Below are 27,976 nucleotides of genomic sequence, written 5' to 3' on the forward strand. Positions count from 1 at the left end.
AAAATAACAAAACGGGCTTTACTACCTCTTTAAGCAGTGTTCCCCTCAGGGATAATAGCCCTGACAGACTCTTGGAAGATCCTCACTCCTCTTTTCCCATAGGAAAGGGTACACAGGTACTCAAAACTCAGGAACACCAGATGTACTGTATATGGGAAGAAAAGGGAAACAAAAAAATCCAATGCTATCTGTTCAAAAGGTTTGCACTTACAAAATAGAGCACTGCCACCAGACAAAACAGAATGGCGCATGAGAGGGTACCGAAACACACAAATATAACAACTAAAAGTCTATAAAGTCCAGGGAGTATAAGTATGCAGCATTAGTGGTAGCTCCCTTAAAAGCAAAACAGTCTCTGAAGGAACAATTGGAGAAAAGCAAGGTGAGACAAAACTAAGTGCCCCAGAAGATGCAAATAATGGTATATTTATTAAAATCAGCCAAATGCTTCTTTAAAGATCTTCTTTCACGCTTCTTTAAAGATCAATAGGCATATAACATTATAATACTGTGGTCACTCAACAGGTTCCCGGCGGATGGTGGTGTGTAGACATTATCACGAGAGGAGAGGACCAGCCGGCCTGACATCTGTCTCGGAACCAGCGTGGAACACACTCGGAGTTGCATTGGAAGTGACACCAGAACATGGAGATAACGTTTCAAAGAATCTGCTTCTTCGTCAGATCTAAATGTCTATTAATCTTAACAGTGAGTGCTAGCTCAAATGCACATATCACATATATGCCACATATATAACATATCACATATATGCTTTTGGATGTAACGCATATAGGGGGACAGAGTCTTTGGTGTCACATATTCTTGCGCCCATCTTACCACTGAGCCAAGAGTCAGCATAAGTGTTTGATACGTCCATTTGAACTATCACTGGCAGCAGTGCTCTATTTTGTAAGTGCAATAATGGGATTTTTGTACTCACCGTAAAATCCTTTTCTCTGAAGTTCATTGATGGACACAGCTCCTTTAATTCTTGACCTTAGGTTATCACGCCACTTCAGCAGAAGACTAGGCAGAACAACTAACACATGTAAAAACAGCAAGACTGCACAGCACCACCCAGGGGGTGGTCCTTTTGGCTATAACCCCTCACCCTACTTCCTGCAGCTCAGTTTGTCAAAAAGCAGTACAAACATAAAGAGGAGGGGTGGGTGCTGTGTCCGTCAATGAATTCAGAGAAAAGGATTTTACGGGGAGTACAAAAATCCCATTTTCTCTTTTGTTCATTGACGGACACAGCTCCTTTAATTCTTGACCTTAGGGACGTCCCCAAGCAGTGTCAAAAAACGAGGAGTGGAAACAGCAAAACAGAACTTCACCCACAACAAACTGAACCAAACAGAGGAGTCACCATCTTAAATGGCCGCCATCAAAACCAGCAGCCAACTTGTTCATCAAAAGATGCATTTACAACAAACTAGTAGCTTAAAGAAAGTGTAATTGCAACCTTAGACAGCCGCCTGCAAAGTCTTGTGGCCAAAGCAAGCATCCCAAGATGTGCTTCTGTCAACTTTGTAGAATTTAGTGAGTGTGTGACGCCGCCTTACACACCTGGGAGACAGACGCTTGATGTCGGAAAGGCCAGGAGGTCCCAATTGCTCTGGTGAAATGTGCAGTGACAGGAAAGGGGGGCACCTGCCCCTTTAAGGCATAGGCCTGAACCACGATCTGTCTGATCCACCAAGAAATGGTGGATGACGAGACCGCTAGACCTCTGTCTTGAATATGTTTTATAGCAGAAAGTAAAAAATATTGTTTTTTTTCAAAATTGTCTGTCTTTTTTTTGTTTATAGCTCAAAAAATAAAAACTGCAGAGGTGATCAAATACCACCAAAAGACAGCTCTATTTGTGGCAAAAAAGGACATACATTTTATTTGGGTATAGCATTGCACGACAGCGCAATTGTCAGTTGAAGTAACGCAGTGCCATATTGCAAAAAATGGCCTGGTCATGAAGGGGGGTAAACCTTCCGGAGCTAAGGAGGTTCAATGGAGAGCATTAACTCTTGTGTGCTTACCTTTTCTTCTCATATACATCAAGTGTTCCTGAGTCCCTGAGGACTTGTACCCTTGCTATGGCAAAAGAGGAGTTAGGATCTGTCAAGAGTCTGTCAGAGCCATTTTCCTGAGGGACCTTCTGGTAATGCAGGGGTCATGGTTTGGAGGTGAGCAGCCAGTTTGTATGGTGGTGGAACATGGATCACTTCTATTATTTGGATCACAGTGGTGATTACATATACTGATTGGAATTTAATTTACACTATATGTGAACTATCAAATTTGTTGCACATTATAATTCTATTAGATGTTTATAGCCCTTTTTTTTTATATTTTGGTGTTTTCGGGACAATTCAGGATATTCAGGACAAGACACTTATTTGTGTTGTGCTGCCCTGTTCTCTATTTATTTAAAGTGCTAAAGGTATCCTTTGTCTTAGGCTCGGTTCACACAGGGGCGACTCAGATCCGACTTCAGGTCGCCCCTAGTCGCCTCAGGTCGGACAACATTTAAAAATCAATGTAAGTGAATGAGAGCCGTCTTAATGCACGCTACTGAAGTCGCTCCGACTTCAAAAGAAGTTCCTGTACTACTTCATTTCGACTTGTAGGCGACTTGTACCCATTGATTTCAATGGAAGTCGCCTCCAAGTCGGATCTCTGTCTATACGGAGGCGACTTTGACAGAATTATTAGCTCTGAAGGGGGAACTCCACGCCAAATTTATGAAAAAAAATTGGCGTGGGTTCCCCCTCCGAGAGCATACCAGGCCCTTAGGTCTGGTATGGATTCCAAGGGGAGCCCCCTACGTCGGAAAAAACGGCGTGGGGGTCCCCCCCAGATCCACACCAGACCCTTATCCGAGCACGCTACCCGGCCGGCCAGGAAAGGGGGTGGGGACGAGCGGGCGCCCCCCCTCCTGAGCTGTACCAGGCCGCGTGCCCTCAACATGGGGGGTGCCTTGGGGGAGGGGGCGTGCGGCCCCCCCACCCCAAAGCACCTTGTCCCCATGTTGATGAGGACAAGGGCCTCTTCCCGACAACCCTGGCCGTTGGTTGTCGGGGTCTGCGGGCGGGGGGCTTATCGGAAACCCGGATACCAGCCCCCCACCCTATGTGAATGAGTATGGGGTACAATATACCCCTACCCATTCACCTGTAAAATAAAGTACAAAAAAAAACAACACACAAGATAAAATAGTTTATTGCACAGCTCCGGGGGTCTTCCGTCTTCGGGGGTCTTCTCGCCGGACTCCTCCGCTATCTTCTTCTAGCTCTTTTGCTAGCGGAGGAGCCCGGCTTTCTTCCTCACCGCCGCCCTCTTCTTCGGACTTCGGGGGTCTTGTCCCCCTCTTCGGTTCTTCTGCCGGGCCACCGCGCCTTCTTATAGCTCTTTTACAGGCGGTGGCCCGGTCTTCTGTCGCCGTCACCGCCGCCGCCTTCCGTTCTTCGTCTTCTTCTTCTTCTTCTCCTGGAGATGTTGACTCAACGCTCTCTCCGGCCGCAATGCCAGGGACGCGTCTAAAAGTCGTGTTCAAGTCGTCTCCAAGTTGCCTCACAAAGTCGTCCTGAAGTCGTGTCGCCCCTGTGTGAACCGAGCCTTAGCTTAACCACTTGGGTACCGCGCTATTGCCGAATGACGGCATTAGCGCGGACCTAGATTTCCGGGACTACGTCTATTGACGTCATCCCGGTTACGAGCGGCCTGCGCGCCCCCTGAGGGGCGCGCGCGGCGCGCTCTGTGATCGGCGAGTCCGTGAGACTCGCCTGATCACCGATCCGTGTAAGGGGTCGATCCCGACCCCTTATCACGTGATCAGCTGTCAGCCAATGACAGCTGATCATGTGATAGAACGGAGCCGGTAATCGGCTATTATTCCTCCTCGCGCTGACAGCGTGAGGAGAAAAAAAAAAAGCCGATCACCGGCGGCCGTGATCGGGACATCAGTCCCGATCACGGGCAGCAATGCAAGGCACCACATGCCACCTGCCAGTGCCCACCTGCCTCCCGCAGTGCCATCCTGAAGAATAACTAAAAGTAAAAGTAAGTGCCCCCGTCTGTGCCCATAGTGCCCACAGTGCCACCCACAGTGCCACCCACAGTGCCACCCCACAGTGCCACCCACAGTGCCACCCACAGTGCCACCCAATCTGCCTCAAAGGTGCTGCACCCCAGTGCCGCCCATCAGTGCCCAGCAGTGCCGCCCATCAGTGCCCAGCAGTGCCGCCCATCAGTGCCCAGCAGTGCCACCTATCAGAGCCACCTATCAGTGCCACCTATCAGTGCCCATCAGTCCCATCTATCTGTGGTACCTATCAGTGCCCATCCGTGCCACCCATCCGTGCCACTTATCCGTGCCATCTTATCTGTGCCCATCTTTGCCCATCAGTGCCGCCTTATCTGTGCCCATCGGTGCCGCCTTATCTGTGCCTATTAGTGCCGCCTTAACTATGCCTATCAGTGCCCACCAGTGCAGCCTATCAGTGCCCACCAATGCAGCCTATCAGTGCCCACCAATGCAGCCCATCAGTGCCCACCAATGCAGCCTATCAGTGCCGCCTTATCAGCGCACTTCAATGAAGGAGAAAAATGACCCGTTTGCAAAATTTTATAACAAACTATTAAAACATGATTTTTTTTTTTTTGCATCTTTTTTTGTTTGTTTAGCAAAAAATAAAACTCCGAGCTGTAACTAAATACCACCAAAAGAAAGCTCTATTTGTGGGAAAAAAATGATAAAAATTTCATTTGGGTACAGTGTTGTATGCCCGCGCAATTGTCATTCAAAGTGCATCAGCGCTGAAAGCTGAAAATTGGTCTGGGACTGAGGGGGGTTTAAGTGCCCAGTAAGCAAGTGGTTAAACTAAGCATTACCTTCTTTTTTCATGCATATCATTATCATTCTGTTATTTGTGCTCACAGAATGAATTAGAGAGAGCCAACCTCTCCAAAAGACCAGCCCCTGCAGAGCAGGTTACAGTAATGTGTTGAATCTGCCTTTCTTACTACTGTAAATTTTGGACAGAAGGGGATTTCCTCTGCTTCCCCTTGTAACTTAAGGCTGGGTTCACACTAGAGCATGGCTTACAGCAGGGGGTACGGTGTGTCTTCATTCATCGGTTCAGGTCCGATTGCAGCCCGATTTTTGGCTGAATTCGGATCTGAAACGGACCAAAAGAGGCATGGGACTACTGTGCAATTCGCATCAGAGCCACTCCAGAGATGTGTGAACCGGCTCCATAGAGAGACACAATCTCCTGCTCTGCAAATTGGAAACCCGCATCCAATTCGCAATAGTGTGAACCCAGCCTTAAAGATAAGTTTAAAATATGGGCATGAAGCTGTCAGGAAACTGGAAATTGGATTTAAATAATGCAATTTTAGATTCCTGACAAGCTTCATGGATGCATGGTATCCCTACTAGTTAGAGGAGGCTAGCAATGCAAGGCAGTGGCTGAGTAGATTTATTAATTCATAATTTTATAGGGGGATATAGACGTGGAGATTACTAATTAGCATACTGCTATGGAGCTTGTCAGTAGGGATGAGCTCAGGCGTGTTCACATGGAACACGTGTAGAGCCCGCCAGGAAGTCAGCGCAGCGCTGCGATAATCACAGGCAGTGAGACATTGCAGCGCTGCCTCGACTTCCTGGCGGGCTCTGCACGTGTTCCACGCAAACACACCTGAGCTCATCCCTACTTGTCAGGGAAGAACTATTTTTCAGAAGTCAAATATGGCTTCCACAGGTTTCCTATATGACATGTATGGAGATAAAAAGAACAGATCTGAGCATCATTAGAAAAAAACTGTTCATACCTGGTTGCCCATTGAAGTCTTCTTCTGCTGGCTGCATCTTTGCTGTGCACTAATAAATGAAAGCAGTAAGTCATTGACAGACTTTTGGTAAGTTATCTATTCAACTCTTTACAGCGATCTTTTAATCAATTGCTTATATTCGTATTATCAGATTAGAAATGTTTGCTTTAATAGATTATCATATTGTACCCACAACAAAAGTTGGGCCGTGAGCACGGCTAGAAGTATCCACCTATATTCCACCAGAAGATCAACAGACTGGTGCACTGGCTATTGTAGGACTGACGGTCAGGGTAAGTATTTGTGAGTCCTGGAACTTAGATTGCTCTGGAGGGAAGGAGGAGCACTATTGATTTTTTTTGGTGAACATAGTTCAGCTTTAATAATCTTTAAATACTTGGCAAAAATGTAGAATCTATATGCAATCACATGAAAACTGTGAAGGGTTTGTATCTGTTTAGAATATCCTAATTAGTGATTCTGTGGAGGCAGGCAAAAAAAAAAAGCTAAGCTTGCTTTCAACACGAAGGGATCTATTGATAAAGCGACAGTATGGCCTTACTACAGCTATACCACTGCTAACTAAATTAAAAGCACATTCGTACTGGGCAGCAGTTTTCTTAATATACATGCATAGAACTCCACAGGTATCAGGATTCCAACGCTAGTGGAGCACTATTAAAATGATTACATTGAAGCCTTTGAATATCATGTTAGGTAATGAGCACATTTACCTTTAAATGTATGGGAATGTCTGATAATTTGAAATCAACACGTTTCCAGTATTATTAAAGGGGATTCCAGGTCATACCACATTATTTTAAAACAATATATCATTGTGCAACAAATGCTTTGTGTTTATTAAATTAAAGCTCAGTTTCTGGGGAAATGTTTCCTTTTGTAGCCCTCAGAAAGTTTTTACATTCAGAAGCCATTGACCACCTTACATGGTTAATGGGGGGTGTACATTTCAAAGCCCACTGTATGTAACTTAATCTGGCCATACGCTGTTCGGGTAATTTGACAAAATACAAATAGCTGCAACAGGAGACTTGTCCATCCGCGCTGTAATGTGTGGATGGAGGAATCAGTTAAAGTAGTCCAGCCTAACACTAAAATCCCTGCATCTAGACATCCACGATCCAACACTAACCTATCTAGCCAAGTAAAGAAGAAATCAGTATACATTATCTTTTTTGAAGCCAATCCGGTCTGGTCTCCAGCGACGGAAGCTCTGCAGAGGACACGGCCGATAACGGCTGTGAAATGAATGGGAAGGGACATCACCCAAATGCCCTGTACACACAGTCGGACTTTCCAACAGCAAATGTGCGATCGGACTGTGTTGTCGGAAATTTTGATCGTGTGGGAGCTCCATCTGACTTTTTTCATCGGAATTTCCAACATACAAAGTTTGAAATCAGGATCTAAAATTTTCTGACAAGAAAATCTGATCGTTTAAATTCTAATTGTGTGTAGACAATTCCGACGCACAAAGTGCCACGCATGCTCAGAATAAATTACGAGACGAAAGCTATTGGCTACTGGCCTCTTTATAGTCCCGTTGTACATGTTGTACGTCACCTCGTTCTGAACGATCGTATTTTCCGACAACTTTGTGCGACCGTGTGTATGCAAGACAAGTTTGGGCCAAAATCCGTCGGAAAAAATCCGACGCATTTTGTCATTGGAATGTCCGTTCGTGTGTACAGGACAATAAACTTACTATGGGGCTTCCGTTGTCAGCTATGTCCTCTGCATCCGCCTCCACAGCGACAGTTCATTATATGGCGGCTGTTTGAAGAGGGACATCGTTGTTATGGCAGCAGCTAGCTACCACAACCCCAGTATCCTCTTCTTCAGCAGGCGGTCTGCATTCAGATAAAAGTGGTCTAGGCAGCGGATTCGCCACAACATCACTTTTATCGGCGGCGTGTGAGGGCCTCCCGCCGCTCTCCAGTGCCCTCAGCTGCTTACCGGAGCCACCGTCATCGGCGAAGATGATCGGTCCTTCTCCCTGTTAGGTATGGAGATAAGTGAGGGGAAGGTGGCCTCTACCCGTCTCCATATCATTGCAGGGCGTAAGCGATGTCAAAACGTCACTTCCGCCCAATACTCTTAAAGCAACATTTTTATTTTTTTTTAACCTTTCATTTTATTTTTATTTTTTATTGCATTTTAGTGTAAATATGAGATCGGAGTTTTTTTTTTTTTTACCCCAGATCTCATATTTAAGAGGTCCTGTCATGCTTTTTTTCTATTACAAGGGATGTTTGCATTCCTTGTAATAGGAATAAAAGTGACACCATTTTTTTTTTTTTTAAAGAACAGTGTAAAAATTTTAAATAAAAGGTAAAATAAGAAAAAAATTTAAAAAATGTTTTAAACCCCCCACCATCCCACCGAGCTTATGTACAGAAGCGAACGCATACTTGAGCAGCGCCTGCATATGAAAACGGTGTTTAAACCACACATTAGAGGTATCGCTGTGATCGTTAGAGCAAGATAAATAATTCTAGCACTAGACCTCCTCTGTAACTCAAAACATGCAACCTGCACAATTTTTTAAACGTCACAGATTTTTAAGGATAAGAGTTTGTCGCCATTCCACGAGCGGGCGCAACTTTGAAGCGTGACATGTTGGGTTTCAATTCAATTTAGTAATCTTTTAAAAGAAATATATAATGTTTGGGGTTCTAAGTAATTTTCCAATAAACAAAAATGATTTTAACTTGTAAACAACAAGTTTGGAAAATAGGCCCAGTCTTAAAGTGGTTAAAGAGCAATTGCTGGGAACAATTTTACACATGTAGTTCTAAGTAAGCCATTGTATTCAGAAGCCAGTGACTTGCATGGTTAATGGGGGGGGAGTATGTCTCAAAGCCTGTTGTATGGAACCTACTCCATCTCTGCTTCCTATATCATCAATCACATTCAAGCTTCCAGTGCAGGTTTGAATGTTACTGGTGGGTGGGGGAAACTTTTTAGTATCTATCTATAGAGAGAGAGAGAGTTCTGGTTTAATTTAGATATGAGTATACCTTTAAACTATAATGAAGTACATATATATTATTTTATATTTATTTAAAATATTATTTTTTTACACACACATACTGAAACATGGGATACCAATGTGCTAATATACATATTAAATAATTTCAACTTACTAAGCAAAGCCAATGAAGTCCTCGTGATTGGTATTAATATAGGATAACTGTATATCAATTATCAGCAAAACCTACAAAAACCCAACACAGATTAATCAGGAAAAATAGTTTTAACCCCCAAGATAAGATACAGTGTGGGGAATACACGTTTGTTTGCTATTTAACAGAAAACAACATTTCACAAAACAATAAAAAAAATAAACATTCTGTACGACTGCAAACCCCAGAACCAGAACTATTTCTTATTTGCTTATCAATCCTGACTTCTCTGTTGGTAAATTAAAAAATTAAGTTACGTGAACTGCAGCATCCTGCGCCGCAAAGGCATCTTCTTTACAAATGGTACTTCAGGTCATACATTTGCTATATGTGGAGCACCATCTAGTGGATCAAGCTGAGATTGACATCTCTACTAAACAAGGGATGCAGGCACAGGTTATGGTTAGTTTATACCTCCCTCTGAAAAAAAGGAGGAAAAATAACCCAAAATAAATTTTTTACAACAATATTATATGGAATTGATCTGCAGATATTCACAAAGTTCAAGCACACTTACCAGGAACAACGCTCTGCAGCAACTAAAGTTGCTTTAACAGAGTTTCTCAACAGAATTAGTTATACACAACTCTCAAAATGTCTGTTTTACATTAGACTATAACATTTAGGGCCAGCTTTAGTATTAGTAGGTTTCATATCTCATGCAACGTCTTGCATCCATGATATAACTTACAAATGCAATACATATTTAATCATAAGGAAGAAGATGACAGTTTGTTAGCAAATAAATTTTTCTAACTATGTCCCTGAATTAAGTATACAACAAATACAACGTATGACAACTACCAATTTTTAATACTGAATGCTCAACTTGACATAGGAGTAAATGAAGATTTCAAAGACAAAAAAAGGAGGTTCGGTCTTCTGAGTTGGTCGTGACAGTACAGGTATAGAATGAAAGAGAATAAGTGACTTGGCTAGGATGAACTATACCTAATATTAGTAGTTGCTTATGCATATAAAAATACATACAAATACATATACATGCCTGTTCCTTGGTTTTACCCTCCCTTTCCCGTATGTATAGAGCGACAATTCTTTCCGTTTCATCTCGAAGCCTTGGATAATTAGAAAGCTGCAATTAATAAAAATAAATATAAGATACAGCACAATCATTATGCGACAGTTAATCTTAATCTTTTGTTAAGGTAACAAAATGAAACTCTATATAAATAATCATTAATCGGTAGAATATGCTGGAGAACATCCAAAAAACAGCACTAGGCAATTTGGCAGAGACATTTTAGACTAGGGTTTCACCGTTGATTCTATTCCCCTGTAATTAAGAAAAGTCAATGTGCTGCTAAGAAAATGATGGCTAACAACTGGTGATGGAAATCACCTGTATAGTCCTAGTCTAAAATCCTGTAAAATAAATCATAAACTATTCAATTGCCTCCTGCACAACTAAGCAACACCTATCCCTACCATTTTCATATGTGCAACTAAACAGACATTTATTGACTATAAATTATATACAGGCATACCCCACTTTTAAGTACACAATGGGGTTTATTTACTAAAGCTGGAAAGTACAAAATCAGGCTCACTTCTGCATTGAAACTAATGAGCTTCTAACCCCAGACTGTTCAATTAAGCTTTGGTAATAAAACCTGGAAGCTCACTGGTTTCTATGCAGAAGTGAGCCTGATTTTGCACTTTCCAGCTTTATTAGATAAACCCCATTGTGTACTTAAAAGTGGGGTATGCCTGTAGACCAATACTGAAATGCATAATACTCTTGGCTATTTAATGTATAAAACCAGATTTTGCACTCTCCAGTTTTAATAAATCAACCCCATATTGTACCTTTCCTTTCCATGTTAAACCACCAAAGGTGTTTGCATTTCGCTAAGGAACATCGGCACAAAAATCTTATCTAGTCTAAAAAATGTCTGTTTTAACTGCGTCATCCCCATGGCAGATACAGGAAGCGTGGTAATATTTTTATGATGAACTTTGAAACATCTATATAAGGGAGCATCCTTATATCAGCCTTTGACATATGTAGGCTACACTGATGTGTGTATGGTGGGCTTTAACATGGGTGAGATCATAGGACCTTTCTGAAGTCACTCCCACAACATGGCAGCAGTTATAAGGGTCAAAGGAAGTATGTCAGGTCACCTAGAGCCCAGGTGACAGATGCACACTGTAGGGTTTAGGAATGCACCGCAAGGTTGTGGACCCTACGGCTGACTGCTGCAGACAGGGGACAGATCCCACTGGGGTTAGAGCGTAAGATTCCCTGGGTCGCGGAGTCTAAGAGCCAGCAGGTGTTCACCAGCGCCTCTGGTGGTGAGGATGGACTTGGCTGCAACTGGCTCCAGGTCGCGACCCCCAGGGTCCCCCAGCTCACACCCACAGTAGGCAACAGGAGGATAGGGATGGTGAGGGACAAAGCCAAGGTCGGGGCCACAAGCAGACAAGAATAGTCGGGTACACGCCAAAAGGTCAGGATCACAGGCAAACAGGGATAGTCAAGACACGCCAAAGTCGGTAACAGAAAACAGTAGCAGAGCACATGGCAGGAAACAGGAAGCTAACACACAAAGGTTGATCAGCAGGATAGGCTAGCAGTGCATAGGTTAATATAGAGTTGTCTGATAGGAGCTAGGGTGGAGCCATGCCAGAGGATGGATTATAAAAGCAGTCAGGTGAGGCTCGGCTGGTCTCTAGAAATGAACACATGCAGACAGGTAAGCAGATGAACTCTATTGCATAACCATGACAAAGTATATCTACTTTTCAGACCACTGAGTGTATAATCAATAGACATGAGTAGGGTTAAGCTCAAGTTTGTTTCGAACTTGGGTTCAGACCAAACACTATTGATTATACACTGAGTGTATAATCAATCGACATGAGTAGGGATGAGCTCAGGTTTGATTCAAACTTGGGTTCAGACCAAACACAGAAGGAAGATGTCACTCCTGCCCAATCAACTGCAGCCAGGGCATTCCTTAAACCACAGTTGTATGTACACAAAGAGGCAGGGATACTCATGACATCAATGACCTAATATGACCCAATGGCTATATTAGGTCAATAATGTCAATAATGCCCTTTCCACAGTTGGTCTCAGGTTCAGGCCAAACTCAAGCTCCCCCTTAGACATAGGAAAGAAACAAATCTACCTTTGAGTTGCATTTCCTCACAGTATTAAGAAGCTCTTGCATCACAAGGTCGACACATTTCAGAGCTGGTCCTTTAAGCTTCACAATCTGCTTTTTCACTATTGCTTCAAATGCCTTATCCGGAGTAAACAATCCAGTTCTGTAAAAGAAAAACAATCCAAATTGACTTCATAACTGAAGTCCTAAAATACAAGGCAATAATATCTACTATACTATAGGAACTGTCGAGAATTCAGCCTTTACTAGATTGACAAACTTCCCTGACCTATGCAACATGTAATTCTAAGCGCATCCATTTGCTTTCTAATAAACAAATGTACTATAATTGTGATCAAGCAATATTCCCAGTATGCCTTGCTTTCTGCAATCCAAATGTAAAAGGATGTACATGAGACAATATAAATACATTTGGAAAAAAGAGGTTGATGTTTGATAAATAAGATAAAGCAAGTATGCGTTAACAGTTACACCTAAACTCTGGGCAGATATAAAAAAGGTACAAGAAAATACAGCTTATTTTAATAAAAGCCCCAGAATTTGACTTAGTATTAGCAACCTGCACTTCTCTGTACAGTCTGCACAGCAGAAGTAAATGAGAGGGAGGGTGAAGCAGTACAAGGAGCCAAGCAGATGTGCTGCAGTAAAACAGTAGGAGAAAGCAGTGCGCTGCTTCTTCTTTCACTGTTTAGTCACATATTGGAGGTTGGGAGAGGACATGCAAGTGAAACTGCAAAAGAAAAGATCGGGCCCCCTACTCTGTTACACAGGGTGTGCTGTGGGGCAGAGCTGTGTAGATCTCAGGACTAGGAAGACAGAACAACTAATTCTTAGGCAGGTAAAAAAAACTCCCATGTATGCAGTCCATCTGTGTATTTTGTGTTTTTTCTGAAGTTCGGCTTTGTCTCCCCCTCCGTGCCGTGACTGGCCGTGCAATCATCTGGAACCTGTCACGTGTCCCAGATGATTGACAAGAGGGAGGGGAGAGAGGAGATCTCCCTTCCTGCGCCGAGGGAAGTGACGTCAGGAGCCCAGGCGCCGAAGGAGGCAGACTAGGAGGGACCCCCTAGCAACAGGCATTTAGAAAAAAAAATCCAAATGTTTTTTTTTGTTTGTTTTTTTTAAGCACAGTAATATTTTTTTTTTGGGGGGTGGAACTCCACTTTAACCTACCAACATGTCTTTGGAGTGTGGGAGGAAACCAGGGTAACCAGAGGAAACCAACAAGCTCACAGGGAGAAGATGCAAACTCCATACAGATAATGTCCTGTTCCAGATTGAAATGGACACTAGTGCTGCAAGGTAGAAGCATAACAACTAAGCCACAGCACTGCATGTGTAGCCTGCGCATGCACAAGATGTGACAATTTCATTACTGGAGTGCCCGTGGCGCAGCATTATGGTGGTGAGTCCCACAGCCATTTTCAGTCGTATTCTGACTTGGGATGGAATGAAACATGTGAACTTTACTGTGCTACGTACTGATATGGTTGGAGGGCTTTTTGATTCCTTTAATCCCTTCCCAAAATTACCTCTATAGTTATACTGTCACCGATTTTACAGCAAATGTAAGTGGTAGGTTGCAATTGTGTATTTGGTCATTCTTGTAATTAAAGGCTGAAATTGAATCGAACTTGCCTAAAATGCTGCAGTGAGAGCTCCATCATTGGAGAAGAGACCAGTCATGTGGCTTTGACAAGTCAAATGGGAATACTCTCCCCAGCACTGTGCTTTATAAATGTGAGAAGCTCTATTTTATTTACATTTTTTAAAGCAATGGTATGACTGCTTTAGAAATGGACCCTGAAGTAGCATAATTTTTACCAATTATTCCCAAAGTATAACAAGGCAGTGCCATAGTAACTAGTAACATACCTCACACCATGAATGTTTTTGATCGCATAACTAATCTCCCTCCGTAAGTCCTTCTCCTCAAACTCCACCTAGAGGAATATTTAACACATGTGATTACATTGCATTATAATAGTACATACATTTTTTACAGAATTTTATTGCGCTGAATGAATTCTTATATATATGTAGTGCCCTGCTCCCGATGAGCAGACACTATTGTTTTTTTTTCCAATTTAATTGTCTGAAGCTGTAGTTTGGCTCAGACTAATTTCTCTAAAAGTTCTGGTTTCTGTATCAGTCCAGCTGGGTTTTACTGATTCCCACCTGACCGTAGGTGTCGCTGTCATCGTCGGTGGGTATGGAACAGCAGCAGGCTGGATGCATTGAATGCCACCTCTTGCTTGGAAATGTTTCAGTGGGTGTGGTTTCCCTGCTGTGCATTCTGGGAGAGGGTATTTAAGGTACCGACGTCATTTTTTTTGTTCATTTTCTGGGGTCCGTGATCCCAACCCCAGGGCCCTTCTTGCCTGGGGTCTGTGTCGCATGGTCTTGCGCCTCGGGGCCGGCTGGCTCGAGGCTTCGCAACTCAGAGTGTAGGCCCAGCAATGTCTGGGGGCCTACTGATCCAGGGGTGGTCCTGTGCTATTTCGCCTGCTAGGAGAGGCCAAGAAAAGCTGGAGGATCCAGGGGAGGACTTTTCCAGTGGAGGACCGAGTGTAAGGCTGGTGTCTCTGTAGGAGCCTGGAAACACAGTTTGAGGACACAACCCGGATCAATATCCTTACAGTATCGCCGGGTCGGCTGAAAGAATCTGGTACTCTATGGTAGTTCTTCCTAAAAACTCAAAAAAATCTCTAAGTTCAATTAACAAGTCTGTGGCAGAGACTTTGTTTGGCATCTCATCGGCTGCTAGGTCAAGTGAGAGGGGCCTATCCGGTGACTGCTGGATCCAGTCTGTGGAGCTTTTTGTCCTCTGGATCTGACTAATGCCTCTAGCCCGCAATTACTAGGTGCCTGAACTCTCCCTTATCCTCTGACCTTCTATTGAACGTGTTTTCGTTATATCGGATGTTTCTGAATTAACAAATGTGTTGAAATTCTGTAAAAAACAAATTTGGAATGAAACTAATTGCACATGTCTAGTGATCCAGCCAGTAACACACCTCCTGTCTTAAGGGCTCGTTCACACGTATGTTGATTATGAAGAACGAAGCAATGCTCATTAATGTGCCTATAGAATTGACTGTGTTTTTTTTTGTTGTGTTTATGAAGAAGCTTCAATAGTGCTTGATACATGCCTTTGAAAGTGTTGTGATATACATTGGCACAATGGCACCACTGGGCAAATGGGCGTACAGGTACCTCCCCTTTAAATCACGGCATTGTGGGCGCAAGCGGCCACCGAGTACTTTGTGACCGTGTCTGCGAGTCCTGCGGACTCGATGTCTGCCGGGGGGGCCTGCAATTGTGTCATGGAGTGGCAGAACAGGGAGATGCCTTTGTAAACAAGGCATTTCCCTGTTCTGCCTAGCAACATGACAGAGATCCACTGTTCCCTGTCATCGGGAGCAGTGATCTCTCATGTTCTAGTGAGACAATCCCCCCTACAGTTAGAATCACTCCCTAGGACACACTTAACACCTTGATCGCCCCCCTAGTGTTCAACCCCCTCCCTGCCAGTGTAATTTATACAGTAATCAGTGCATTTGTATAGCACCGATCGCTGCATAAATGACAATGGTCCCATAATAGTGTCAAAAGTGTCCGATGTGTCCGCCATAATGTCGCAGTCCCAATAAAAATTGCAGATCGCTGACATTACTAATAAAAAAAATTATAATAAAAATGCCATAAAACTATCCCCCATTTTGTAGACACTGTAACTTTTTCGTAAACCAATCAATATACGCTTATTGCGATGTTTTTACCAAAAATATGTAGAAGAATACGTATCGGTCTAAACTGAGAATGAAATTTGTTTTTTTATATATATTTATATAAAGTAAAAAATATTCCTTTATTTTCAAAATTGTCGCTATTGTTTTGTTTATAGCGCAAAAAATAAAAACTGCAGAGGTGATCAAATACCTCCAAAAGAAAGCTCTATTTGTGGGGAAAAAAAGGACATCAATTTTGTTTGGATGCAACGACGCACGACCGTGCAATTGTCAGCTAAAGCGACGCAGTACAGAATCACATGCAAAACATGCTCTGGTTAGGAAGGGGGTAAATCCTTCCGAGGCTGAAGTGGTTAACTCCTGTTTTATGTGGTATTTACCATGCGTTTTTGCTTTTTGTGGTAAATACTGCAAAAAGCAATAGTGAATTGACATTTTCAGGATCACATGCGCTATTTTGGAAAACACCTAAATACCGTCAGTTAAAGCAATGCAGTGCCATATCCCAAAAAGTGCTCTGGTCAGGAAGGGGGTAAATCCTTCTGGGGCTGAAGTGGTTAAGGTGTTAAGAGATGTAGAAGAAATGATCTAATGTGAGGTGTGGTTAGATTGTGGTGTGATAGCAGGCATTTTTGTGAATTGTCTGCAAGATGAATTTGTATACTTTGATCTCTTATGCCACGTACACACGACCGGACTTTTAGACGGACTAGGTCTGACAGTCTTCCCAACGGACTTTTGGCGGAGTTCCGACTGACTTTCCAAATGAATGGACTTGGCCACACACAATCACACCAAAGTCTGAAGGATTTGAAAGTGATGACGTACGACCGGACTAGAATAAGGAAGTTCATAGCCAGTAGCCAATAGCTGCCCTAGTGTCGGTTTTTGTCCGTTGGACAAGCATGCACACAAATGGATTTCTCAACAGGAACTGGGTCCGGTGGAGTTCTGGCCGAAAAATTTGAAACATGTTCTATTTCTAAAGTCCGCCAGATTTTTGGACAGCAAAGGTCCGATGGAGCCCACACACAATCTACAGTGCCTTGCGAAAGTATTCGGCCCCCTTGAACTTTTCAACCTTCTGCCACATTTCAGGCTTCAAACATAAAGATATAAAATTTTTATTTTTTGTGAAGAATCCCCAACAAGTGGGACACAATTGTGAAGTGGAACGAAATCTAATGGATTTTTGAAACTTTTTTTAACTAATAAAAAAATGAAAAGTGGGGCGTGCAAAATTTATTCGGCCCCCTTGCGTTAATACTTTGTAGAGCCACCTTTTGCTGCGATTACAGCTGCAAGTTGCTTGGGGTATGTCTCTATCAGTTTTGCACATCGAGAGACTAAAATTCTTGCCCATTCTTCCTTGCAAAACAGCTCGAGCTCAGTGAGGTTGGATGGAGAGAGTTTGTGAACAGCAGTTTTCAGCTCTTTCCACAGATTCTCGATTGGATTCAGGTCTGGACTTTGACTTGGCCATTCTAACACCTGGATACGTTTATTTGTGAACCATTCCTTTGTAGATTTTGCTGTATGTTTGGGATCATTGTCTTGTTGGAAGATAAATCTCCGTCCCAGTTTCAGGTCTTTTGCAGACTCCAACAGGTTTTCATCCAGAATGGTTCTGTATTTGGCTGCATCCATCTTCCCCTCAATTTTAACCAGCTTCCCTGTCCATGCTGAAGAAAAGCAGGCCCAAACCATGATGCTGCCACCACCATGTTTGAAAGTGGGGATGGTGTGTTGAGGGTGATGAGCTGTGTTGCTTTTATGCCAAACATATCGTTTTGCATTGTGGGCAAAAAGTTCGATTTTGGTTTCATCTGACCAGAGCACCTTCTTCCACATGTTTGGTGTGTCTCCCAGGTGGCTTGTGGCAAACTTTAGACAAGACTTTTTATGGATATCTTTGAGAAATGGCTTTCTTCTTGCCACTCTTCCATAAAGGCCAGATATGTGCAGTGTACGACTGATTGTTGTCCTATGGACAGACTCACCCACCTCAGCTGTAGTTCTCTGCAGTTCATCCAGAGTGATCATGGGCATCTTGGCTGCATCTCTGATCAGTCTTCTCCTTGTCTGAGCTGAAAGTTTAGAGGGACTGCGAGGTCTTGGTAGATTTGCAGTGGTCTGATCCTCCTTCCATTTCAAAATGATCGCTTGCACAGTGCTCCTTGGGATGTTTAAAGCTTGGGAAATCTTTTTGTATCCAAATCCGGCTTTAAACTTCTCCACAACAGTATTACGGACCTGCCTGGTGTGTTCCTTGGTCTTCATGATGCTCTCTGCGCTTTCAACAGAACCCTGAGACTATCACAGAGCAGGTACATTTATACAGAGACTTGATTACACACAGGTGGATTCTATTTATCACCATCAGTCATTTAAGACAACATTGGATCATTCAGAGATCCTCGCTGAACTTCTGGAGTGAGTTTGCTGCAATGAAAGTAAAAGGGGCCGAATAATTTTGCACGCACCACTTTTCAGTTTTTTATTTGCTAAAAAAGTTTAAAATATCCAACAGATTTCGTTCCACTTCACAATTGTGTCACACTTGTTGGTGATTCTTCACAAAAAATAAAAATTTTATATCTTTATGTTTGAAGCCTGAAATGTGGCAAAAGGTTGAAAAGTTCAAGGGGGCCGAATACTTTCGCAAGGCACTGTAATTGTCCGACGGATTCATTCCGTCTGACCTTTGCTGTCAAAAAGTCAGATCGTGTGTACGCGGACACATTTGACCTGGTCCAGCTCAACTTCGCTGAACCAAAAAGCTTTCCCACTGGCAATAATGCTCAATGCTTCTGCTCCTACCTGGCACTGCCAGTATGGTGGCTGGTTGGTGCTTTTGCCCACACACAGAGGTAAATGGAGTTACCACACAGCTGTTCTGTACAACCAGGAAGTGAATGGAGCCACTCTGTCCTAGTTCTCTATTATTTCCTAGTGCATTCTGGGATACCAGAGCCTCCATTGTCTCTTCCCCAATGCACAGCTAACACTTTAGAAAAATGCTTCACTAACACGCTATAAATGCTCTAGGTGCTGTGAAGGCAGACATCCCAACTTGCAAAAAACTAATTTCAGGGAGGTGGTAAACTCATTCCAGGAAGGTGGCGCTTCGTTTTTCACTGTGCTCCTGGGGAAAGGGGTGGGTGGTATGTGGCAGTGGACGGTGTCAGTAGTTTTTTTATTTTTAATAATTGATTTTTTTACAACTTAATTTGTTTCTTCACATGTGTGTGTTCTGAAATAAAGTAAAACACATAACAAGTAAACACTGTGTGTGTGTGTGTGTGTGTGTGTGTGTGTATATATATATATATATATATATATATATATATATATATATATATATATATATTTATTTTGTCCTATCCTGTAAGGAGGTGTGTTTCTTAGGAAGACGCTTCTCGCGGGAGACGAGATGTCTGTGTGGAGATGTAGTTACAGAACAAAGTACAAAAACAGAAAAGTCAGTGCTACTACCCATACAACATATAGATAGCAGAGATCCGGTTGCTCAATCCACAGTCGCTGGCTGAGTAAAGTAATGTAGGAAAAAAGATCCGCATTCCGGTAAAACAGTTGACGCGTTTCAGCCTATAAGGCCTTAGTCATAACCAGAAAATTATTATTAAAATCTATGGGAATGGCTGACATGCATCAATGCCTCATGAAAGTAACATGCAGCTTAATTTTTAATATGACACAATACTACAGCTCCTGTGTGAACAGCACTGTGTGGTGCCCATTTTAATATTCATGGCAGGCTTTGAAAGGCAGTTATGAGGCTTTAAAATGCTGAATAAATACAGCTTAAACACAAGGTATTGACACACGTGTGAACGAGCCCTAAAGTTGTCTGCATTTTGCATGAAGTGGTAAAGCAGAAACCTTTGGTTAACTTTCACACTGCAGCCGTGGCCACGTTGGCGGTAAAGCGTTGCTCGTTTTAGTAGCACTTTAAAAGTGCCCATGTTGCGTGGTTTTCAGGTGCTTTGGAAGCGCTGCCCATTCATTCCAATGTGGCAGGGGCAGTGTAGGAGTGGTGTATACACCGCTCCTACAACGCCCCAAAGATGCTGCTTGCAGGACTTTTTTTCCCGCCCTGCAAGCGCACCTCCGCAGTGTGAAAGCACTCAGGCTTTCCCACTGGGGAGGCATGAGAGGAAGTTTTCAGGTGCTTTACAGGTGCTATTTCTAGCGCTAAAATGCCTGAAAACAGCCTCAGTGTGAAAGGGGTTTTAGACAGCAGCATTGTCAGTCTGGTGACGGTACGAAGAAGGTAATGTTAGATTAGAAAATTTGGATGGACTTGACTAATAAATTGAAGCTGAATTCCAGCTAATAGTTACAGCAAGCAGTTTCTACATAATGAAAAAAGCTGACCATTGTATGCACCCCTTCCAGTGGTAAATGGTTTGTCTCAAACCTTTACCTGACACTTTTGCTGGACAGCTTTGTCTGTTAAAGGAAGTTGAAAAACAACAGACTTAGTAGCTGGATCACCAGCTGAAAATAAAGAAAAAAAAGTCTAAAAAAGAAAACTAATGCATGCAGAGTATAATACTGCTTTAAAGGGGTTGTAAAGGTAAATGTTTTTTCACCTTAATGCATAGAATGCAAAAGACATCTGACAGTGCCTGCGCCCCCAGCCCCCCCGTTTTACTTACCTGACCCCTCGAAAGTCCCGCGCTCGTCCCCCGACGTCCTTTCCACCGTTCAGCCTGGCCGCTGATTGGCTGGAGTAGATGGATGGAAAGCAGCGCAGCCATTGGCTCGCGCTGCTGTCAATTGCATCCACTGACGCAGAGCGCCGGGGGGCAGGGCCGTGTGATACAGCGAGCGGCTATAGCCGCCGGCTGTATCACGGGAGCGTGCCCGCAGATGCTTCTCACCATGCGAGGGAGCTCGCATGAACGTGAGAAGCATCTGCGGGAGGAAGCTGAGACAGCCGCCGAGGGACCCCAGAAGAGCAGGTTCGGGGCCACTCTGTGCAAAACGAGCTGCACAGTGGAGGTAAGTATAACATGTTTGTTATTTTAAATAATAAAAAAAATTCACTTTACAACCCCTTTAAGTTCCAGTTTAAGAACATCAAGGAAATATAAAACCTAACTGAACTCAGTATTTTATGCTACTTTGTTATAAATCGCTGTGGTGATCCAGCCTGGCAGCATATGCAATATGTTCAAGAGATACTAATACCAATATTTACATGTAGTACTAATGCATTATAACAATAGCCATGCATTCCCACTGATGTTTCCATAAAGGAAATGAATATAACATTTCCCACTGGGATTTTTACACAGGACGAGTCACACAAGTGTATGGCTTTTCTCACCTCCTGTTTCCTCCGCATCGGCTTTAAGCTACTCTGCAGTTTCCTGCCAGCAGCCATTCTATTTGAACTTCAGACGTTAGTATGTCTATTTTTTGTATTTATACAAAACATCAATATTATTATTATTATATAGCGCCAACAGTTTACGCGGTGCTTTACAATGTAGAGGGGGGCAGCACAATTACAGTACAGTTTAATACAGAAGGGACAGGAGGGCCCTGCTTGTAGAGCTTACATTCTAAAGGGAGGGGGTGGTGGTACAAAAGGTTATAGATGCAGTGAATGATTTGATGGGGTTGTTAGGTGGGTGTGGCATAGGCTTCTCTGAATAAGTGAGTTTTCAGGGATCTCCTAAAGGTGGACAGGTTAGGGGCTGATCAGATATACCGGGGCAGGGAGTTCCAGAGGATGGGAGAGGCTCTGCAGAAGTCCTGAAGGCGAACATGAGAGGAGATAAGAAGGGAGCTAGAAAGCAGGAGGTCCTGGGAGGAGCAGAGGGGACGATTTGGGTGATATCTGTAGATGAGGTTGGTGATGTAGCTGGGGGCGATGTTGTGAATGGCCTTGTATGTTGTGGTTATCATTTAGAACCCTGGTATGTGTGGAGGGACCAATGTTTGTGCTTTTTTATCTTAATGATAAAGTCATGGGGGGGGGGCGGGAAGGAGCAAATATAACAAGCTCAGTTTTATAAAGATTGAGTTTGAGAAAGTGGTGTGACATCCATACCGATATGTCATTCAGTAAGTTTGAAATCCGTGAGGAGATAGAGGGGGTGGGTTGAGGAGTGGAGAGATAGATCTGGGTGTCATCGGCATAGAGGTGGTATTGGAAGTCATGGGGAGGTTATCAACTGGCCCAGGGAAGTGGAATAGAGCAAGAATAGGAGGGCCTTTGGGATACCCCAACAGAGAGAGGAAGAGGAGCGGAGGAGATGTAGTTGTAAGTGACACTGAAAGTGCGCTGAGATAGCAGAATCATGGAGGCCAAGGGAGTGTAGTTTGCTGAGGAGAAGTAGGTGGTCAACTGTGTCGAAGGCAGCAGAGAGGTCTAATGCCTTGTACACATAGTCGGACATTCCGACCACAAAATCCGTCGGATTTTTTCAGACGGATTTTGGCCGAAACTTGTGTTGCATACAAACGGTCGCACAAAGTTGTCAGAAAATCCGATCGTTCCTGAACGAGCAAAGTGGATTTGCCTTTTGTAAATCAACCCCATAGGCTAACATATAGATGCTTTTATGAGTAAAAAAAAAAAAACACCAAAAGCTAAATTTTTTACATCCTGTATGCATAAGGCGTTAGAAGCTTAGTATTGAAAACTATAGAGAGTCCTGTAAGACTTCTGGTCGTTGTCATAAAATGTTTTTAAGAATTTCTCATTTATCTAATGGGTTGCTCTCTTTTTTTTTATTACTGACATTATTTTCATGATTTCATTGACAATAGACAATACCCAACATCAAAACAATTACTTATATAATATGTAGGTCTATACCTTTACCAGCTCAAATGGAAAGCGTTCATGAAATATACGATTAATTTTTGCACCGCCAGACAACTCTAGTGTGTCCACTTTATCTCCTGACCCTTCTATCTTCTTCTCAAAATCTTGTGCAAAATGCTGGATCATTCTTAAAAACATGAATATGAAAAGAATGACTCATTTTGGAACATTTGTAAAATTACTGTTAAACAGTCACATGCAAAAATGGATTCTAAAAAATGTGATATGTTTACAAAGAACAATTCTTTACATACCATGTCATCAAATGTTTATATGCACATATACAGGTACAGACTATACCACCTCAGGTCTAGCCGTTGTGTACCTCCCATGGACCATACCAATATTTACATTTCAGCTAAGTGCTCTCTGATCTGGCAGTAACTGTCATTACTTATTATATTAAAGTAAAAATAATTTTTTTGGTGGAAAAGGGGCCAACAACGTTTTTTCTTTGAGAAACATTTCCTTCCAAGAGATAACGAATTAGGTGGAGTTTTAATTGCAAAAATATTTTTGTTAAAAGTTTAGTTGCAGCTTCTCATCAGATCACAGGAAGAAAAAAATAAGTTCTACACTAAGGACCCTTTCACACTTGCACAGTCTGCCAGCGGATCCCCCTGATCCCCTCACTGAGCAAGCCAATGACAGGTCCGTGTCTGTTCTGCTGATGCAGAGTGGATACGGACACAGCCTGCTCTCCTCTATAGGTTGTCAGATGGAAATGGACACCCTGTCCCTTTTCATCCGACTGTCATCCAATTTGATCTTCCAAACGGATGGGGAAAAGATCCCCATCCTTTTGTTTTTTAGCATATAGGATCAGATTTGATGTCCGCAGGTGTTAACTGACATGTGTGTTGACATCCGCCACTCCATAGAGCGCAATGGATGGTTCAATTGGGTTCGCCTGAAAAAATGACAGGTGGACCCGATCAGTCTATCTATGTGAAAGGGGCCTAAAGGACATGAGGGCACCCCGAATCACAGACAATTTTCTACTGATAAAAATATATTGCTAAAAGGTGGTCTTACTCAGAACTACTAAATACTAAAATATATCCTTACATGTCCAGTCATTTTTGTCATATCAATATATCATGTAATTAGAATAAAATATAAAATTTCATTTACAGTAGTTGCTGACCTCTCCTAAAATTGAAGTGTTACTAAACCTAGTAATATGAAAATAGTTAATCTGCCCCCCACAGTGCCCACAGCTTATAAATCTTCTTTTACATTAACATATTTCCACTATATACCTTTATGGCTGATCTGTATACCACGGTCAGTGATAAACTGCAGTTTCTCCAGTGCTTAGAGTTCAGGTAGGAGGAGATTTCAACTACAGCCAGTATATAAACCCACATGTGTGATGTCAATATCACGTGACCTGGCTATCTCTGAGAACATGTAAATGTTCTCTCCAGCATAAAAGACACAACTGAGCACGTGCAGGTCGGCTACTGCCTGTGTGTTAGGTGGCCTTCCCAAGATAGACAATGCAAGAAGGGAAGGATATCTGCATACAGGATAAAACAGCCTTTTTACACAATGCAGAGGATTAACCCCTTAAATTCCACAGTGAGCATAACAAGCATGCTATGCTGCATATACAGACAGATATTACTGTTGTGGGTTTAGCAACACTTTAATAATTGTCTGGCTGTCATGCTGATTCTTTCAGTTTAATACCATCTTCCAAGTCACTGACCCAAAACATCCATGGAGATAACATTTTCTGACATGACTGAAGTCAGAGACAGCCATACAACTGACCTGTTCAGAAAAAGAGCTAAGCAGCAGCAGCCTCTATATTTTTCTACATACAGCCACACAATGTCCATAATTCAAGCCTCATAATGCCTATACAGGAGTTGATTTCCTAATGGAAAATAGGTTTTTCACATTTCAAGGTAATTTTTCCTTTGCTTAGTGAGGCGGAGGTGAAGCTCTGCTGACTTCCATTATCTACTATGTCAAAGGAATTTTTTTTATATATATATATATTTTTTTCTTGCATATAATGGTAGTCTTTGCAAAGTGAATTTTCAACACATTCACTAAACCCCGGGAAAATTTCCTTACAAAGTGTGACTTCCCTTCCCAACTTCCAAGTGAACAGCCTATTTGCCTTAGTAAATCGATCCCTCAGATTTTGACTCAATAGCGGACTATTGGCCAGGTAGATAAAGGTAGGCCTTTCTCTCTTAAAAAGGCCATCAAAACTAAGAGGCCTTAAAGTGTAATTCAAATCAAAACCTAAGTTTAAATATACTCCTGCCCCCATTCTAAGCATATTCTATCTGCCCTGTAAAAGGAAAACTTGATGATTCTGAAATTGCTCTGGTTTGGTCACATGATCTCTCTAGTGGTGGCTTCGGGGGAGAGAAGCAACAATAGCTGCAGAGCCTGTGCAATGACATCACCCATAGGCTTACTAGTTGTCAGCTGTCTTTCTTCTACACTGAAGCCGGCACCAGAAGTTGGCCATGTGATTGGAGCGACTTCAGAATGGGTAAGTATAGACTTCTTTCATTTACAGGGTAGATAGAATAGACTTAGTGTGAATCTGGGTGGGAGTAATTTTTACCTTAGGTTTTAACTGGAATTACACTTTAAGTAAGAACTCTGGGAGGTGTGGTTAAGCTGAAGTGTAGGCAATTGGAAATTAAGCTGGGTAATGGTGAACTAAAGGTACATTTGAAAATTTTCTTGCACAGTAAAAATAACCTTTGCTAAGTGAACAGCCTATTTGCCTTTAATAACTGAATCCCCTTTAGGGGTCCTAAATCCCTCACCCATCACCCAATAACGTCATCCCTTTAAAACCGAAAACGTATTAATTACACAGGTTCTGAGGCTAATGAAATGCACATAAGGTACTAAGTGAGTTTAACCACGTCCTGCCCACCCATCAAAATGGGGGCGTGCAGCCGGGCGATCGCAGCCGCGCCATGTTCCTAGGACAAAGCATGACCCCGATCTCAGTAAAGAGCCGATGACACGGCTCTTTACCCATGTCATTGGTTGTGTCCAATCCCAGCCGGTCACATGTAAATGCGGAAGTGCTGTTTATCGGCTCTCATTGCCTCACACTGACAGTGTGTGTGGCGTGGAGAGCTGATCAGCAGCATCTCCTCGCAGGGTAGGCCAGTACAGGTAATCAGGGAACTGATGATCAGTGCCCTGATTACAGTAAAGCCCCAGCAGTGCCCATCAATGACACCAATCAGTGCCCATCAGTGACACCAATCAGTGCCCATCAGTGACCCCAATCAATGCCCATTAGAGATGTCAGTCAGTGCTGCCTTTCAGTGTCCATCCGTGCCTGCTCATTAGTGCTGCCCATCAATGCCGCCCATCAGTGTCCATCAGTGCCATCTAATCAGTGCCCTTCAGTGCAGCCTCATCAGTGCCCAAAAGTGCCACCTCATTAGTACCCATCGGTGCAGCCTATCAGTGCCCATCAGCACCGCCTCATTAGCACACATCATTGAAGGGGAAGAAAAGTTTTTTCTTTTCAAAATTTTCGGTCTTTTTCCTTTTTTTTTGTAGAAAAATAAAAAACTCAGCAGTGATTAAATACCACCAAAAGAAAGCTCTATTTGTGAAAAAATGAGAAAAGAATGCATTTGGGTACAGTGTTGCATGACTGCATAATTGTCATTCAAAGTGTGAGAGTGCTGAAAGCTGAAAATTGGCCTGGGCAGGAAGGAGCTGAAAGTGCCCGGTAGGCAAGTGGTTAAATACCACCTTAGTTAGCCACAGAATCTGTGTAATTAATATGAGTTTGGTTTTAAATGGATGAGGTGGCAACCTTAACCCTATTATGTGCAGAACAAATTACAATTATATTGTCAGCAAAGACTAGCTGTTTAGTACAGGGATGAGCAGACTGTGGGAAGGCCTACTAAACAATCTAGGATAAACAACATTTTAATAGCAAGGCAAAGCTATTATTTTTCATTCTTCTAATAATCTAAGATTGATTATTATATTATTATTATTACATATTATTATTTTGCATTTTTCATGTTACAACAGATGCAAAAACTAATATGATAATCAATCCTTTCTGATTGACTGCACACTTTGAACTTTACAATGTATTAAGAAATACATAAATCATGTTAGTTGTAAAACTGGAATATTTCATAGAAAAGAAAATCGCTCATACTGCAGCAATGCTTTTGTCTTCCTTGATGGATCCTCTGGTTTAAAATTTTTGTAAACTTCAACTTCATGTTCTAAGGAAAGCAGCTGATCTTGTAGCTTGCTCCTAAACTCTGGTAGCGTATCACGTATGTGGTTGGTGAGTTGCTTTAAAAAAAAAAAAAAGTAATAGAGGCAGTGAATACAGGTGTTATCAGTAACTGAGACCATACTGACTAGCATAATAAAGGATACCTGTGCCTTTATACATTTAACACAATTCACTAAGGGGTCAACCAGGGAGACAATGGGCTCCATTCACAAAAGCAGATCACATGCGGTATTTAGGTGTTTTCCAAAATAGCGCATGTGATCCTGAAAATGTCTATTCACTAATGCTTTTTGCGGTATTTAACACAGAAAGCAAAAACGCTTGGTAAATACCGCATAAGACAGGGGTTAACCACTTCAGCACCGGAAGGATTTACCCCCTTCCTGACCAGAGCATTTTTTGCGTAATTTTTTTTCCCCACAAATACAGCTTTCTTTTGGTGGTATTTGATCACCTCTGCAGTTTTTATTTTTTGCGCTATAAACAAAAAAATAGCAGCAATTTTGAAAAAAAAGGCAACATTTTTTACTTTTTGCTATAATAAATATCCCCAAAAAATATATAAAAAAAAAATTTCTTCCACAGTTTGGGCTGATATGTATTTTTCTACATATTTTTGGTAAAAAAATCGCAATAAGTGTATATTGCTTGGTTTGCACAAAAGTTATAGCGTCTACAAAATAGGGGATAGATTTATGGCATTTTTTTTTTTTTTTTTCACTAGTAATGGCGGAGATCTGCGATTTTTTTTTTCTGCGACATTATGGCGGACACATCAGGCACTTTTGACACTATTTTGGGACCATTATCATTTATACAGTTATCAGAGCTACATGTTGCTAGGTAGAACAGGGAAATGCCTTGTTTACATAGACATCTCCCCTTCTGCCTCTCCTCAC

General features: G+C 42.4%; 1 protein-coding gene across 1 annotated transcript in view; it reads right to left on the bottom strand.

Moving 5' to 3' along the window:
- DNM3 (dynamin 3) overlaps positions 1–27,976 on the bottom strand; it is a 514,556-nt gene that overhangs the window by 424,382 nt on the left and 62,198 nt on the right. Inside the window, exons 7-13 of the mRNA XM_077453003.1 lie at positions 26,991–27,133; positions 22,802–22,937; positions 14,069–14,136; positions 12,197–12,335; positions 10,048–10,134; positions 9,003–9,073; positions 5,836–5,884 (exon numbers count right to left, since the gene is read on the bottom strand). Coding sequence (XP_077309129.1) covers positions 5,836–5,884; positions 9,003–9,073; positions 10,048–10,134; positions 12,197–12,335; positions 14,069–14,136; positions 22,802–22,937; positions 26,991–27,133 — 693 coding nt within the window. The remainder of the gene's footprint in view (positions 1–5,835; positions 5,885–9,002; positions 9,074–10,047; positions 10,135–12,196; positions 12,336–14,068; positions 14,137–22,801; positions 22,938–26,990; positions 27,134–27,976) is intronic.

Source organism: Lithobates pipiens, unplaced genomic scaffold, assembly GCF_037356315.1.
Source record: "Lithobates pipiens isolate NorthernLeopardFrog02 unplaced genomic scaffold, aLitPip1_a1.2 Scaffold_23, whole genome shotgun sequence".
NCBI lineage: Eukaryota > Metazoa > Chordata > Amphibia > Anura > Ranidae > Lithobates > Lithobates pipiens.